Source organism: Lutra lutra, chromosome 5 (genome assembly GCF_902655055.1).
Source record: "Lutra lutra chromosome 5, mLutLut1.2, whole genome shotgun sequence".
Classification (NCBI taxonomy): domain Eukaryota; kingdom Metazoa; phylum Chordata; class Mammalia; order Carnivora; family Mustelidae; genus Lutra; species Lutra lutra.
In genome coordinates, this window is record NC_062282.1 from 78,357,762 (window position 1) to 78,372,699 (window position 14,938).

General features: G+C 45.0%; 2 protein-coding genes across 2 annotated transcripts in view; both read left to right on the plus strand.

Annotated features, from left to right (window-relative positions):
* Nucleotides 1-5,663, plus strand: part of UBE2D2 (ubiquitin conjugating enzyme E2 D2) — a 64,028-nt gene extending 58,365 nt beyond the window's left edge. Inside the window, exons 6-7 of the mRNA XM_047728903.1 lie at nucleotides 1,269-1,362; nucleotides 4,733-5,663. Coding sequence (XP_047584859.1) covers nucleotides 1,269-1,362; nucleotides 4,733-4,778 — 140 coding nt within the window. The 3' untranslated portion in view covers nucleotides 4,779-5,663. The remainder of the gene's footprint in view (nucleotides 1-1,268; nucleotides 1,363-4,732) is intronic.
* Nucleotides 5,664-7,058: 1,395 nt separating this feature from the next.
* CXXC5 (CXXC finger protein 5) overlaps nucleotides 7,059-14,938 on the plus strand; it is a 54,583-nt gene continuing 46,703 nt past the window's right edge. Inside the window, exon 1 of the mRNA XM_047728901.1 lies at nucleotides 7,059-7,136. The gene's annotated coding sequence lies outside the window, so the exon portion shown is untranslated. The remainder of the gene's footprint in view (nucleotides 7,137-14,938) is intronic.

Consider the following 14,938-nt stretch of genomic DNA (forward strand, 5'->3'; position numbering starts at 1 on the left):
TCAGAAAACATCTTTCCTCATGTTTTTTTTTTATTTTCCATATACTCTTAAGGCAAGGAAATAGCTTTTTTGTTAAAAAATTGAATGATTAGGGGCATGTGAACTTTTTCTTCAACTCTCAGAAGCCTTTGATCTTTTATAGAATAGGTTTGGTAGGAAAATGAAAAAGTTCTTTTCCTGATACATTTGATGTTTTGGGGGTAAAGTGGGCTCAGAATCATTGCCTCCTGCTGTAGAATATTAGAGAGAAATAAGACAGCTGAGTTGTGTTGTATCAGGATAGAAGAATTAGGGGCGCCTGGGTGGCTCAGTGGGTTAAGCCTCTGCCTTCTGCTCAGGTCATGGTCTCAGGGTCCTGGGATCGAGCCGCACATCAGGCTGTCTGCTCAGCGGAGAGCCTGCTTCCTCCTCTTTCTCTCTGCTGCCTCTCTGCCTACTTGTGACCTCTGTTTGTCAAATAAATAAATAAAATCTTAAAAAAAAAAAAAAAGAAGAATTAGAATTTATTTCAGTATGTTAGAGGCCCCTGAATTTAATGTAATTAGTGGCCTTGGCCTCCTCCTCTTTGCATTCAATAAGGAATACATAAGTTTATAACAAATTTGAACAGAGGCAGTTGTACTGTTAAGATCCGTGTGCTGTGTTTGAGGTTGTCACTGAGGAAATGGCTTAATTGAGATTCTAAAGTGTAATTGAAAAGAATTTGAGACCTTGGTATGTTGTATCCTGTATAGTAAGTGTGGCCAGCCCCATTTGGGGGCAAATACTGATCTTTATGTTCTTTGACTAAATTGTTTTCAACTAAAAATGAAATAAATCTATTGCATCTGAATGTAGTACCTGTCATTGAGAAAACAGTGATTGTTGGATTTCATGGTTGTCAATTCCAAGAGCATTCAGTAGTGTGGTTGTCTTTGAACACATCTCTGAACATGGGTTTCTAAAAATTGAATTTTATGGCCTATGAAAAGTATTGTTGGTCTAGAATTTGAAAGACCTGAACTCTAATTCCACTCTAATTACTCACTAACGAGGGACATCGTGCAAGTCACTTCATCAGCCTGGGCCATCATCCTTAGGGGTTCAAGAGAAATCTTCCATGAATTTTTCTTGATTATTTTAGCTACCAAGTTAGGTAGGGCTCACAAATCTATTAGGCACTGCAATATCAGTAGGTTCTTAGAATTTTCTCATGTGTTGGCATTTCATGTTTCTTTTCAACCCTTTTACCCTCTACTAATTTATATCTTTTTTTTCCCCCATTACAGTACTCTTGTCCATCTGTTCTCTGTTGTGTGATCCCAATCCAGATGACCCTTTAGTGCCTGAGATTGCTCGGATCTACAAAACAGATAGAGAAAAGTAAGTATGGCCAGAAAAGTACCTGTGGTAGGATGCACATGTTTGTCTCAGATCTTAACTCAGGGCTGAGTATGGGTCAGATATTTAAATGAAGTTCTGATATACTCACCTGGGGACAGAAAGAAGAGTGTTTGCATCAGATAGCATTGTAAGTTGAGGATGCCAATCATATTTATAATTGTTTCAAATGACTCCCACTGTCAAGAAAGACTCTATAGTGTATTTTCTAAGAGCACTATTTCTTCTGCTTGGCTTTTGACATTAAAGCATTTTGTATCAAGAGCCCATCTGTCTTTGGGTAGGTATTTGTAAATTAATGGGAATTGATTTTCTGCCATTTGGCATAATCTAAAAAGAAAGGGAGTGAATGCAACAAGACATGAAAGCCCCAGATTTCCTTTAAAAACAATGTAGATGGGGTGCCTGGGTGGCTCAGTCATTAAGCATCTGCCTTTGGCTCAGGTCATGATCCCAGTCCTGGGATCGAGCCCCGCATCAGGCTCCCTGCTCAGTGGGAAGCCTTCTTCTCCCTCTCCCACTCCCCCTGCTTGTGTTCCCTCTCTTACTCTGTCTCTGTCTGTCAAATAAATTAAAATCTTTAAAAATAAAAAGCAATGTAGAATTTACGTATTTTAGCATTGTACTATGAATTATTGAGGGAGTGATCAGGATATTAAAAAAGATAGTAACTGAAAGTGTTCTAATTTTTCAATTTTGTGTATCATTCTTTAAGACTGTAGGAGGAGGGTGCCTGGGTGGCTCAGTGGGTTAAATAAGCCTCTGCCTTCAGCTAAGGCCATGATCTTGGGGTCCTGGGATCAAGTCCCCACATCAGGCTCTGCTCAGCAGGGAGCCTGTTTCTCCCTCTCTCTCTGCTTGCCTTTCTTATCTACTTGTGATCTCTCTCTCTGTCAAATAAATAAATAAAATCTTAAAAAAAAAGAAAAAAGAAAAAACTATCGAAGGAAATAGGTGGGAGAGAGTGGATAATTTTCTAAAGCTAAAATAAAAAGATTAAAGGGGTGCCTGGGTGGCTTAGTCATTTAGCGTCTGCCTTCAGTTCAGGTCATGATCCCAGGGTCCTGGGATCAAGCCCCACATCGGGCTCCCTGCTCAGCAGAAGCCCGTTTTCCCTCTCCCACTCCCCCTGCTTGTGTTCCTACTCTCAGTGTCTCTCTCTCTCTCTCTCTGTTAAATAAATAAATAAAATCTTAAAAAAAAAAAGTGTGTGTGTGTGTGTGTGTGTGTGTATGTATATGTATATATATATAGGGTTAAGAATTCATTGAATTCTCTTGGATTAGAGAGGTTTATAGATAGTATATTTTTATTTTTTTATTATTTTTACTTTTTTAAAGTTTTTATTTATTTAAGTAATTGCTATACCCAACATAGGGCTTGAATTCACAACCTCGAGATCAAGAGCCACATGCTCTTCTGACTGAGCCAACCAGGCACCCCTAGATAGTTTTTTTTTTTTTTTTAAGATTTTATTTATTTATTTGACAGAGCAACAGTAGGCAGAGAGTGAAGAGGAAGCAGGCTCCCTGCTGAGCAGAGAGGGAGCTGAAGGTAGAGGCTTTTAACCCACTAGGCACCCCCCTAGATAGTATATTTCAATTTTAAATGGAGCTACACCAAGAATGGGATTGTAACAGCAATTGGTTCTTAGTTTAGTTTTGTATGTGTTTAGCTCTGAATAGTATCTATAGTTATGTATTTCTGGCTGCATTCAGAATAAAATTAGATCATGCTTTTTCCTATTTGTGTATACATTCACAAATTTTAAGTGTTTTTTTTAAAGATTTTATTTATTTATTTGACAGAGACAGCAAGAGAGGGAATACAAGCAGGGGGGTAGTGGGAGAGGGTGAAGCAGACTTCCCACCAAGCAGGGAGCCTGCTGCAGGGCTCGATCCCAGGACCCTGGGATCATGACCTGAGCTGAAGGCAGATACTTAATGACTGAGCCACCCAGGTGCCCCTTTTTTTTTAAATTAAAAAAAATTTTTTAATTGTTTTTTAAGATTTTATTTATTAGGGAAAGAGAGAGAGAGTGCGCAGGAGTGGGATGAGAGGCAGGGGGAGAAGCAGACTCCCCACTGAGCAGGAAGCATGATGTAGGGCTCAGTCCCAATCCTGGGACTCTGGGATCATGACCTGAGTTGAAGGCAGACACTTAACCAACTTACCCACCCAGACACCCCTTAAGAAAATTTTAAAGTAATCTCTACACCCAGTGTGGGGCTTGAACTCATAATCCTGAGTTTAAGAGTCACATGCTCTGCCAACTGAGCTGGCCAGATGCCCCCCACACAAATTTTTTTGATTAGAGAACCATTTTGTCCAATATCTGGGTGGGCATGAATGCCTTCCAAAAGGGATTTCCCACGTCATTATAGTGGTAATATTCATTGAACTTTCCTGAATCTCTTTTTATTCTTTTTATTATTATTATTATTTTTTAAAGATTTTATTTAGTTATTTGACAGAGATCACAAGTAGGCAGAGAGGCAGGCAGAGAGAGAGAGGAAGGGAAGCAGGCTCTCCGCCGAGCAGAGAGCCCGACGTGGGGCTCAATCCTAGGACCCTGAGACCATGATCCGAGCTGAAGGCAGAGGCTTAACCCACTGAGCCACCCAGGCGCCCCTCTGAATCCCTTTTTAAAGAACTATAGAATCTTTTGTCCTTCTTATTTTACTACTAGAATATTCTTCTGTAGTAATAGACCCATTCATTTAGCAACAAAATTGTTAAGTTCTGCCAGAACTGGTTTTATTGATACAGAGGAAAGTATTATGTCAATTTAGTCAAGAACCATATAATGTAGAATTATGTAGTTTTAAGAACTCAAAATAAATGAATCAGTGACTGAAGATCTTTCTTAGAATTAGGTCATTCAAATATAGAATAAAGGTATACCAGCAAATGCTAAGATTTAATCAGAATCTTCTATTAGTAGCATTTATGGGACATGGTTTAAAGTTTTAAAGCCTTTTCCCTCCATCACTGAATAAATGCTTATTCGAAATTTAGAAAGAGGGGCACCTGGGTGGCTTAATCAGTTAAGCATCCCACTCTAGATTTCAGCTCAGGTCATGATCTCAGGGTCATGGGATCAAGTCCTGCATCAGACTCTGCCCTCAGCATGGAGTTTACTTGTCCCTTTCCCTATGCTTCCTCCACCCACCAACACACACACACACACACTCACGCTCTCTCTCTTTCTCTCACTCAAATATATAAATAAGGCTTTGCTTGATAGTACTGGTTATTCCCCTCAAGTTTCATGTAGGATAATGAATGAAATCTGTTGCTTTTTGACTGTATCCTCACCTGTGTTAAGCCAAGCTTCTTTTTGTGTGTACAGGTACAACAGAATAGCTCGGGAATGGACTCAGAAGTATGCGATGTAATTAAAGAAATTATTGGATAACCTCTACAAATAAAGATAGGGGAACTCTGAAAGAGAAAGTCCTTTTGATTTCCATTTGACTGCTTTCTATGAGCCCACGCCTCATCTTCCCCTGTGCACATGTTTACCTGATACAGCAGTGCTGCGTGTTGTACATACTTGGAACAACAAACTAGAAATACTGTACTTCTGTACCAACATTGCCTCCTAGCAGAGAAGTGTGTGTGTGACAAGCCAGTTCTCCAGGCGTAACCTAGGTGTGAGACTAAAAGTTTTCCTTACTGACTTAAATTTGGATAACGGCAAGGTGAGGGGTGGTGGGTATGGTGTGTGCTTGGATGGGGAAGAAAAGCTCCACTGACCTGTAGGAGATTGTTTTTAAATGGAACAGTTATGAAAACTCAGAACAGTTATGAAAAGCAAGGCGAAGAACACGAAGCTGTTTCTGTATTCATGTTTTTCAGAAGGACCTACGTCTTAGGTGAAAGTTATGACCAACCAGATTAATCTCTACCCACATCCTGTATTTTAAGGTCTAAGTTTAACTGGTCAACATTTAAATGGATTGGAGCTATTAGTACATAAAGTGTGATGGGCTTTGGTCCCACATCTTTTGCATCTCCCCACCCTTCAACCTTTGTCCTTTCAGCCCCTTTCTCTCTTCCACATTCTTTGATTTGTATGTGGTTTCTCAGTTAATACATAGCTAATAGCTCTTATTTTTCTTATGTTTTTAACTGCTTAGGTCTATCTGGATGTAAGGGTGAAAATTCATTTGATGGAAATACTTGTGTATATTTAAAGACCCAATTGCTCCTCTGGAGCTTGTACGTTCAAGAATGATTAATCTGTGTAATAAACTGATTACTACGGTCATTACATATAATTTTGTGTGAATAGGCTTTTTGATTTTAAGAACTTTGTCTAGCAGAGATTAGTGGTGGGTTCTCCCCCACACACCCCTAAAATGTTTTCATTTATACTGGTTACATTTCAAAATCATGAAACAATTCCAGTTTACATAGTCAAAAGGATATCTTGAAAGTAATTTTACTGAACAAGATAAGGGCATAAGCTTAAAAGCATTTCCATGAAACTTACATGTGCAGTATTCCAGGAACATGACTGTTAAACTAATAAATCTGCTTTATTAATGAAACTAAGCCGCATTTCACAAAAACCTTGTAACATTCCCTTGGTACATAGGACATAAAACAAAGGCATTGCTATTTGGTAAGTTAAACTTCTGTGATTGTGATTGTTAAAAGAGCAACACTGACCAAACCTGGGAAACATGAGCACAATCTTGTATTGGAGAGTCTACATAATTACTTTGCACTGACATTGCAGGATGTTCATCCAATTATAAATTGTACTGTATGTGGCTTTTTGAAGTCTTCCCTTGACTCTAGTAAACTGTAGTTTGAAACTTGTAAACAACTGTCTTTGCCAGAAACATCGTTCATGTGAACTAGGCAAGTTACCTTTTTTTCCCTCCTTCTCCTAATCTAATTGTGTAAACCAGGCCAGCCTGAAGGCCGTGGCTGATGCTCTCTAGCCATCAGGTTCTTTCAAATGCATCTTTACACTTCTGCACAAAAATTGAGGAATAAATGTCCACTGCTTTTGGTTTTAAACTTGTTTAACTTGTCTGATCTCTCAGTGTAACTATCCCTCCATCTCGGAATTAAGGTGTGCTATAACCTGAAACCTCTTAAACTGCTGCTTTGCTTTTGGCTGTGTCCTAGCATTTCTACCATTCTTGACCTTGCAAAAAAGGTTTGACTATTCGCATGTGTGGGGAAAGGAGATAGAATTGAGCTCTAACCTAAAATTACCCTGTAGTCTCAGTATTATGGGCAGGTGGGAATTCATCAGTTTTCGACTTGCGAGTAACTAGACTGGTGACTGTAGGTCAGTTGCACAGATCCTGAAAGCCCACTCTTTGTCATCTTAGAGAGCAGCTAGCATGTTAGCATTGATTAGGTCATAATGTAGATACTTACACATGAGTGCTCCGAAGTATTTTTAAATGCTAAATAAAAGCCATCATAGTGGTGTATAGGTGCCAAATGAAAGGGTTTGAATGGTCATAAATAACATTAGGCCCTTGAATGCAGTTTGGTTTTGCTTATCTGGATATAGAGCATATTTGGTCCAGTCCGCATGCATATGCTTTGGCCAGAACAAAGTTGGTGAGGGAGGCCGCATTCTCCACTCATGAAGAAAAGTGTGTTAACCTGGCGGGGTTCTCATCTAGAATCACGTTGCTTTTTTTGCAGGAATGCCTCTGGCTTTATCACATATGAAAGCTCATTTGCAGTAACCTTGATGATCTTGGTGAGGCATTGGTTATCAGGTACGTCAGTATTGGAATATCAAGTGTATGGATTCCTTTTGTTTTGCTGCTTAATTCTTAATGTGGAGTGCTTGGACAAATTAGAGCTGGAGCAGTCCCTTTTAGTTATATGATTTCAGATACTTGCATGCTTTGTTATTGGCCAGTAGTTAAAGGTAGCATTGTCCTGCTGGTTTCTATACTTTGGATAGTACATAGACTTGGAAGGAGGGTTCCTGGGTTAGGGAATGGCAGGGAGGTGTGTAGAGAGGATAACGGTAGTGGTCAGAGTGAAGGGACCGTGTCCTCTGCCCTGACCTAGAAATAGAGGCATTCCTTTCCCACTTCCAGTGTCTACAGTTTTCCACTTTGTGAGTCCTTCCTCTTTGCCTCAACAGTTTAGTTTGAGCCTTAGGTAGAGAAATGAATTATTTCCATATTACAGTTGGAATGCCTATAAACTGTCCCGTGTCTGCAATTAAGGTGAAACTGGCTTTTGTCTCAGTCTGCTGTATGATACTCCCTAAGATCTAATGGCTTTAATAGAAGAACTTTAATTCCTGGGTCTTCTGAATCATGACCATATCTTTCCTTCCTTCCTACTCAGGTATAAGCATCCTTATTATCCTGTAGAAAATTTTCACTAGCGTTAAGGACCCATCTCCTTTTGATTTTCTTTGTGAAACACTTCAAGTGATGGGCTGTTTTGTTGGGCATGAAGTTATACAGGAGAAAGCAGATTTTTAATAGAAAATAACTGAAGGTAATAAGCTTCCCAAGTATATGTTCATATATGTCCAAGGAGAGGAAATAAATTTCCTTTGAGGGGCTTCTGGAGCCTTTTTCCTATTTAATTTTACCTTATGTTGTGCATGCACTTAGATGAGAGTGGTTTTGAGTTCTCTGCCCCACAGAAACCTGCCTTAGAAGCCTTAAAAGCTCCAGCTGCTAAACAGTTGGTATTCAGGCTTCTCTGTTTCCAGGCCAGTTCCTGGGATGGCCAGTTCCTGGGACTAGTTGTGGGATCACTTTGTCATGTTTAATATTAATTGTGCCATATTTTTACCTTAGTTGATACCAGTGGGAAAGCTCAAAGACTGTCTAAACTCTTAAAGCCTTGGGCCTCAGTGGCTCAGTGTATAACATGATCGCCAGCCAGCTTTGGCCTTTCTCAGTGACTGCTTCTGGGCTGATTGAGTCAGAATTAAAACATTTTGTGACAAGTGGGCACTTTTCATCTTTGAATTATTTGTAGAGAGCTGCATCTGATCAGAGGCAGAGTATAATCTCCCTCTTAACACATGTAGAACTGTGTGAATATCTTAGCACCAAGAGAGCTGCTTAATAGTTTTTAATTGAGTGGATTTATTTGTTTTTAACCTCCTGAGTAAGTTGTTACTGGTAGAATGGCCATTTCCAGGGCTGGGGATCATGGGTGCCTGGAGTAAGCTGCCAGTGACTGCAGTTCAGGAGAAGAGCAGCGCCAGCATTGATTAGAATATGCTTTGCTCCTCTTCCAATTTCTAAGGATATTAGGCGAAATAGCTACCAGGCACCTCTCTCCTTGCTTTGAGCAACTTGTTAATCCTATTTTAACGTCTTCCTAAATACTTAAAAATCTTGACTCTTAAAAGGTATTCCCCAGATCTAAATTGTAGGGCCTTTAGTGAATGAGAGTGAGTAGGGAGGGTTTAGTTTTCGTGACCGTAGGATCAACTATCTACCCCCCCCCCATTGTGCTTTCTTAGCTTTTAAGTTTTACATCAGAAGTAAAGTTAACTTCAGACGCTTCAAAGCTCCCCCTTGGGCTCCCTTACTTGGAGGTTTCTAGAAACAGCTCCCAAATACAATCTGACATTTGAGCTTCAGAATCAACACCATCTCATGGGTGAGAGAGACATGCCATGCTTGAGGTAGTTGGCAAAAGCTAGGTCATCTACTTGACTACAGGGGTGGCTGGCGCTTCCCCCAGCTAAATAAGGAGCAATACTAGTTAGGTCCTTCTGGGCAGTATCCCAGTCAGTTTTGCTGCCATCTTTGAAAGGTGTGGCTGCTGGCAGGGTGTTGCATTAAGAGTTACCAGGACCGGGGCGCCTGGGTGGCTCAGTGGGTTAAGCCGCTGCCTTCGGCTCAGGTCATGATCTCGGAGTCCTGGGATCGAGCCCCGCATCGGGCTCTCTGCTCTCTCGGGGAGCCTGCTTCCTCCTCTCTCTCTGCCTGCCTCTCTGCCTGCTTGTGATCTATCTGTCAAATAAATAAATAAAATCTTAAAAAAAAAAAAAAAAAAAGAGTTACCAGGACCTAGCCTGGTTAAAGAGGGCATCCAGAATTTCCAGTCACCTGTTCCCCTGTGACACAGGGAACCAAGGCTTTCTCAGATTTGCCAGAAAAATTGACCTTTTCTGGAAGTATGGCTCCAGGCCATCTCATCCTGGTCCTCTTTTGGAGGAAACAAGAAGAGGACATTGGAGAAGGGGTGAGGAGAGGTTCTGGTGCATTGTAACAGGTTATGGGGCAGGTGCTGTTTCCATGAGGGTGGGTTCAACCTCTTAGTTGATAGAAAGGGCACTTCTTTTGAAGTTTAGGATGTAGATTTTGTGGAGGTGGGCAGGATTCCTTTCTGACACACTGTCCCTGTTTATCCTGCCCACCTGCCACCCTCTAACTTTAGGTGACAGTTGGATGGGTTTAAATTTCTGTGCTCACAGATGGAGGAGGTGACTAAGATGCATTTGCTTTGGTAAGGAGGGAGCTGGTATTTGAGTAGATGCTAGTGCCTGAGTGGCCAGCAGAGGGCAGTGCTGACCCATGGCTGTAACAACAGAGGCGGGTGGTCAGTAAATCTGCGCGCAGAACATGAGAGGGGCTTTTGTTGGGATGGGGAGGCTTCTTTGGGCTTGGCTTTGTTCACGGTTTATGCAGAACTGGATGGGCCAGTGCCTAGCTCAGTCAAGCTCCATCATAGCCTTAATCACAGTGAGGGAACAGGGCCCAATGCCTGCCAGAAGTGTCAAGCTACCAGCTCCCCTCTTTCCTTCCCATTGGTATAATAGCCATATCCCTGGGTTGTGGACAGGTTAGTAGGGTCTTAGCCATGGTCTTTGCCCACCTGGCTTTGGGTTGCATGGGGTCAAGGCTTGTCAGTTACTTCATATGAATAAGGAGATCTCATATTTTTTGGCAGCTCTCAGCCTGGTGCCCACTGTTGCCTTTCCCCAGAGGCAGGCAGTCCCTGTCAGTCTGGCCAAGCCGTCCAGGCTCATTTGCCTGCCCACTTATCTGGGCAACTAGGACAGAGTTTTTCATACCCTGAGGGATGGAGGCCTGGAGACAGGAGGAACAGAGCTGGGGGTTGGTGATAGGGCTCTTGTCTTCCCTTGTCCTTTTTAATTTCTCTTGTGTTTTGGGGCTCCAGGGTCCCCAGTCTTCGATTCCAACAGCTGTGAGCCTCCAGGGCCACTGCCCGGAAGCCAGCTGCCTTTTCTTGGGGAATTCTCTGAAATTCCAGTCTTGGCCATCTGAATATGCAAATATCTCCAGAATTGCTGAACCTCCAAGGGGCTACACCCCAGGCAGAGTTGGGAGAATTAACCACCACTATCCCCAGATGGGAAACTGCCTAGGGGTTGTTGGTGCCTGGAACCCAGGTTTTCACCTACTGAGAGACCCATTGTAAGAGTGGGGGGAAGAGAGAGGAGACTTTATGGCTCCTCAGGTCCTGTTCTAGTTCCTAACTATGTAAGGAATTTTGCATTCAGAGGAGGAATTAGGAGACCCCTGAGAGCCCTTTCTGGAGAGAGAGGCTCTGGGCCTAAGAAAATCCCCAGAATAAGTACAGAAGCCTTGGGTCTATCCTGGCTGGAGGGTGGGGGGGGTACCTGTACAGAAAGCTGATTTCCTGCCAGGCCAGACCTAGGCAATAGAGCTGGACTTAGGCAACCCAGAGTAGGGCCTGGCCCCCAGAATGCCTTGCTCTCCCCCAGGCCTCCCCCTGGGGCTGGTTATCTGGCTGCAGCAGGAGGAATGTGTGCTCTGAGTGGGGAAGGCAGGGGCTCAGGGTCAGGGTGGAAACCTGGGAATGTGGACTCCCTGCCTGCCTCTGTCCCTGTTAGAAGGGAGGGAATCATGGAGAATGTGGCTGACAGGCCCCAGGCGTGGGGAGTATAGGTCTGCTTGTGTGTGTGAATATGTGCAGGAGGGGGCTGCCCATGTGTGTATGAACTTGTGAGAGAATTGTGAGCATGGACATTCCTTAGTGTTTATGCATATGGGTGTGAGCCTAAGCTGTGTAGCCTTTGAGAAACGGGAGTTAAATCTGTGTTTGAACCATAGGCTGTGACTTTTCAGTTGTATATTCTTGGGCAACTAATTTTTCTCTCCTTATCTTCATTTTCTCATCTAGAAAATGGGCAGTTGGCTTCCAGCCTGGCCCTTAGGCAATGCTTGGTGAAAAATGGCCTTATCAAGTTGAAGGGGTCCTTATGGGTTCTCAAGGAGGAGTATGGATGGACAATGGGACATCTTTCCTAGATTCCTGTACAAGCCAGAGGTTTTTCCCTCTACACCCAGGGACTTGGGGTGGACCGTATGGGCCCCTTTAGGGCCCACAACTCACACACCACTTAGCAGGGCCTGCAAAAGTGTACTAGTAAGCAGAATGGGTTAATGTTTGGATGGACATTCCTGGCCAGCCTGTGTGTCCCTACCCAGGATTTGTCTGTTTCTCTACTTCTCTTGGGTGTCAAAAAGGGAGTCCAGCTACCACTTCTGGTGGATAAAAGCCTAGAGAGGTGGTGGGAGGTATTCCCTCCAGCCACCTGGGAGTGGGAAGTCCTGTGGAAGGAGGCCAAATCTCTGCCAGCTGTTTCATAATCCTACCTGAAGGATGAGGGTAAGGGGTGATTGTAGCATTGCACATATCCCAGGATCCGTGCTTTCCCACCTCCTAAGTCAGGCTACCTAGTAGTCCTACAACTCTCTTCCTAAAGAGTATGTGCACACAAACACACAAGAGCATATATGCATGTATATGTGCTTGTACACACACGGGATTTGGGGGTCACAGGGTTATTGAAGTTTGCAGACACAACTTGGGATCCTAGCACAGAGAGGTTGGGGAATTAGCCAAGGTCACACAGCTAGGAAAAACTCCGGAGGGAATGTTGGGAGTCTTTCTGGGTAGAACCTTTGGGGGAGCTCCCTGGCTGCAAGGGATTCTTGAAAGCCCCTGGGAGGGCCCAGGCTTTCACTGGAGGAAGTGAGGGCTACAGCCCAGCTGGCCCTGTACTGGAACCACAGGAGTGGCCTATAAGGGTGTGTTGAAGGAATGACAGATCTTGGCCCTGCTCCCACACACATGCACTGCTGGGAATGGGGGTTGAAATTGCTGAGATCAGTGGCCAGCCCTGTTTCCTGCTTTGGATTTGGAATAGAGAGGGCTTTTCCGAGGGCTCTGGAACTGATGTCTCAGTTTCTGTATGGGGAAATGGAGGAATGGAGAAAGGGATTGATTAAGGATGGTCCTTAAGGAGCTTATGTAAGAGGTCTGGGACCCTGTGTAACTGAGTGGATCACTGCTTGGTGGAGGGCAGGGGAGTTCTTTGTGTTCTACAACTTTGTGAGAGTGACAGGAAATGGGGCCAGTAGCTATATACTGGGTGAGTTGCACCTGGTGAGAGATTGGGGGTGGTTTCCCTGCCAAAGCCCCAGAGTATGTAGCAGGCATACCCCTGTAGTAGGGAAATGATAATGTGTGGCCACTGTTGTGACTGAATGTAACAGTGGTAGTTGTGTTTGTGACACTTGAGTGGTGTTTCCCAGGTATGTGTAATGGCAGAACAAGTTTGATTGCTGGGGTGAATCAGGTTCCTGGAGAGGAATGGAGCTATCCGGAGAGAGATACTATAAGTAGTTACAGGCATTATATGTTCCCTGGGTATAGGACATACTAGTGGCTATTAATGATCCTAAGACCCTCTTTGTTTTGAGCTCTCACAGGATGCCTGGCCCTGTGCTGTGTGCTCACCTGGAAGTAGCTCCCTTAATTATGTCAGAACCCTGTAAGTGAATGCTATTTTGCCTGTCCCACAGTATTTGCTTATTGTGACACATTATATTCACCTATGGGGATGTGCTGGACCTGCAGCTGTGTCTTACTTGCTGAGTTGCCACTTGTGGTGCTATGTGGCCTTGTTATGTGCTTGGGCTCTTGATTCCGTTGTGTTGCCAGGATGGGTTGTTGCATAGTATGACACCCAGTTTGACAACGTTTTTTGAGGTGGTGGTGAAGACATACAATTTGGCTGTGTGACTTTTTTCTTTGTTGTGTGACTTTGTTGTACAGCCAGAATATGTAACTCCCTCCTGTTGCCTGGTTTGAGACCAGCAAGTGGAATGTATGACTCATTTTGTGTCCTAGTGATACTGTGGGTGTCTAGTGTAGGGTTGTAGGTTGTGGTGGTGAGAGGGCCTGTTGTGGCAGGGTGAACTGGTGGTAAGATGGTGTGACTGACTCTGTGGTTATGTGTATCTGTGACACTATTGTGCGTGTCCATTCGAACCATTTGTTTGATCCCGTTGTGTTGAGACTTGTGGCACAAACTGTTGTGTGGTGTAACTCCCGTGTAGTGAGTGTACCTCCTTTGTGGTGGCAGTGGCCCTTAGCGATATTTCCCTGTACGGATTGTGTATCTGTGTGACCCTCTGTGCCGCCGTTCCCCTTAGAAGGTCTGTGTGTTGTTTGACCTCGGTGCAAATACCCCCACCTCCGCCGGCCACGCTGCACCTCCCCCACACCCTCCGCCAGCGCCGCTCGGCGATCGATTGCCATTGATTGTCCCTGACGAGCTGCTCCACTTTCCAGCCAATGTCAGGAGGGGGGATCTCCGCCGCCCTGGCGGTGTCATTTCCACACACTCCCTGGGCTGCCGCCAGCACGGGCGCCACCAAGAGCCGGCCTGGATTGCCTGGAGCGCGGACCGGACCGCCCACACCTTGCCTGGATGCCCCCGACGGGGCGGCCCAAGCCCCCCAGCTGCCGAGCCTGTGGCCCAACACCCAGGCCCCCCACTTCCCGGGTGGGTGGATGTTGTCATCACCAGAGTTTGAGCTGAGCCCGAGGGAAAGGAGGAAGGGGACCCAGTCAGTGCTCCCGGGTGGGGGCGCTGCTGTTTCCTGTGGGGCGGAGGCGCCAGTGGGCCAACTTTGCAGGGGCCCAAACAGATGCTAATGATTTTCCGTGAGGCGCCGGTTATCTCTGGCCCCAGCCAGCTCGCCAGCGCTGCCCGGGCACAGACACCTCCCCACCCTCCCTCTCACCACCCCCCAGAGACCGGCTAAATGACCGCAGGCCCCGGTCTGCGGGTTGGGGGGGGTGGGTTGTAGACTCTTTAGTAGACCCCAGAACTCGGGCTGTGGGGTAATGGTTGCTCCTTGTCCATCCAGGACATTACTGTATCTTTTTATGAACCCTTTCCCAAAGCCGCTTTTCAAGCAGGGGAAAGTAAGGCTCTTAGAAACCCTGCCCAAGGTCACATGGACCTAACAGTTGCTCGGCTGAGTGGGTTACCCTCTCTTAGAGCCACCCTGTTGGGGACTCAACAATCCCTCATCGCCCAGGGGCTGAGCCAGTTTCCAGGCTCCCCGGTGGAAGTGCTGACGTGGCTCTGGGCAGCTGTCTGGGGCCGGGATGCAGGGCAGATGTCACAGAGCCCTGGGGAGGAGGCGGCTCCACGGGGAGGGCCGGGAGGGGGAGGGCAGGCAGGGCCTCTGGCCTGGCCAGACACGCCTCCTCCCCCTAGGCCTGGCTGTCTGTCTGGGGCTGG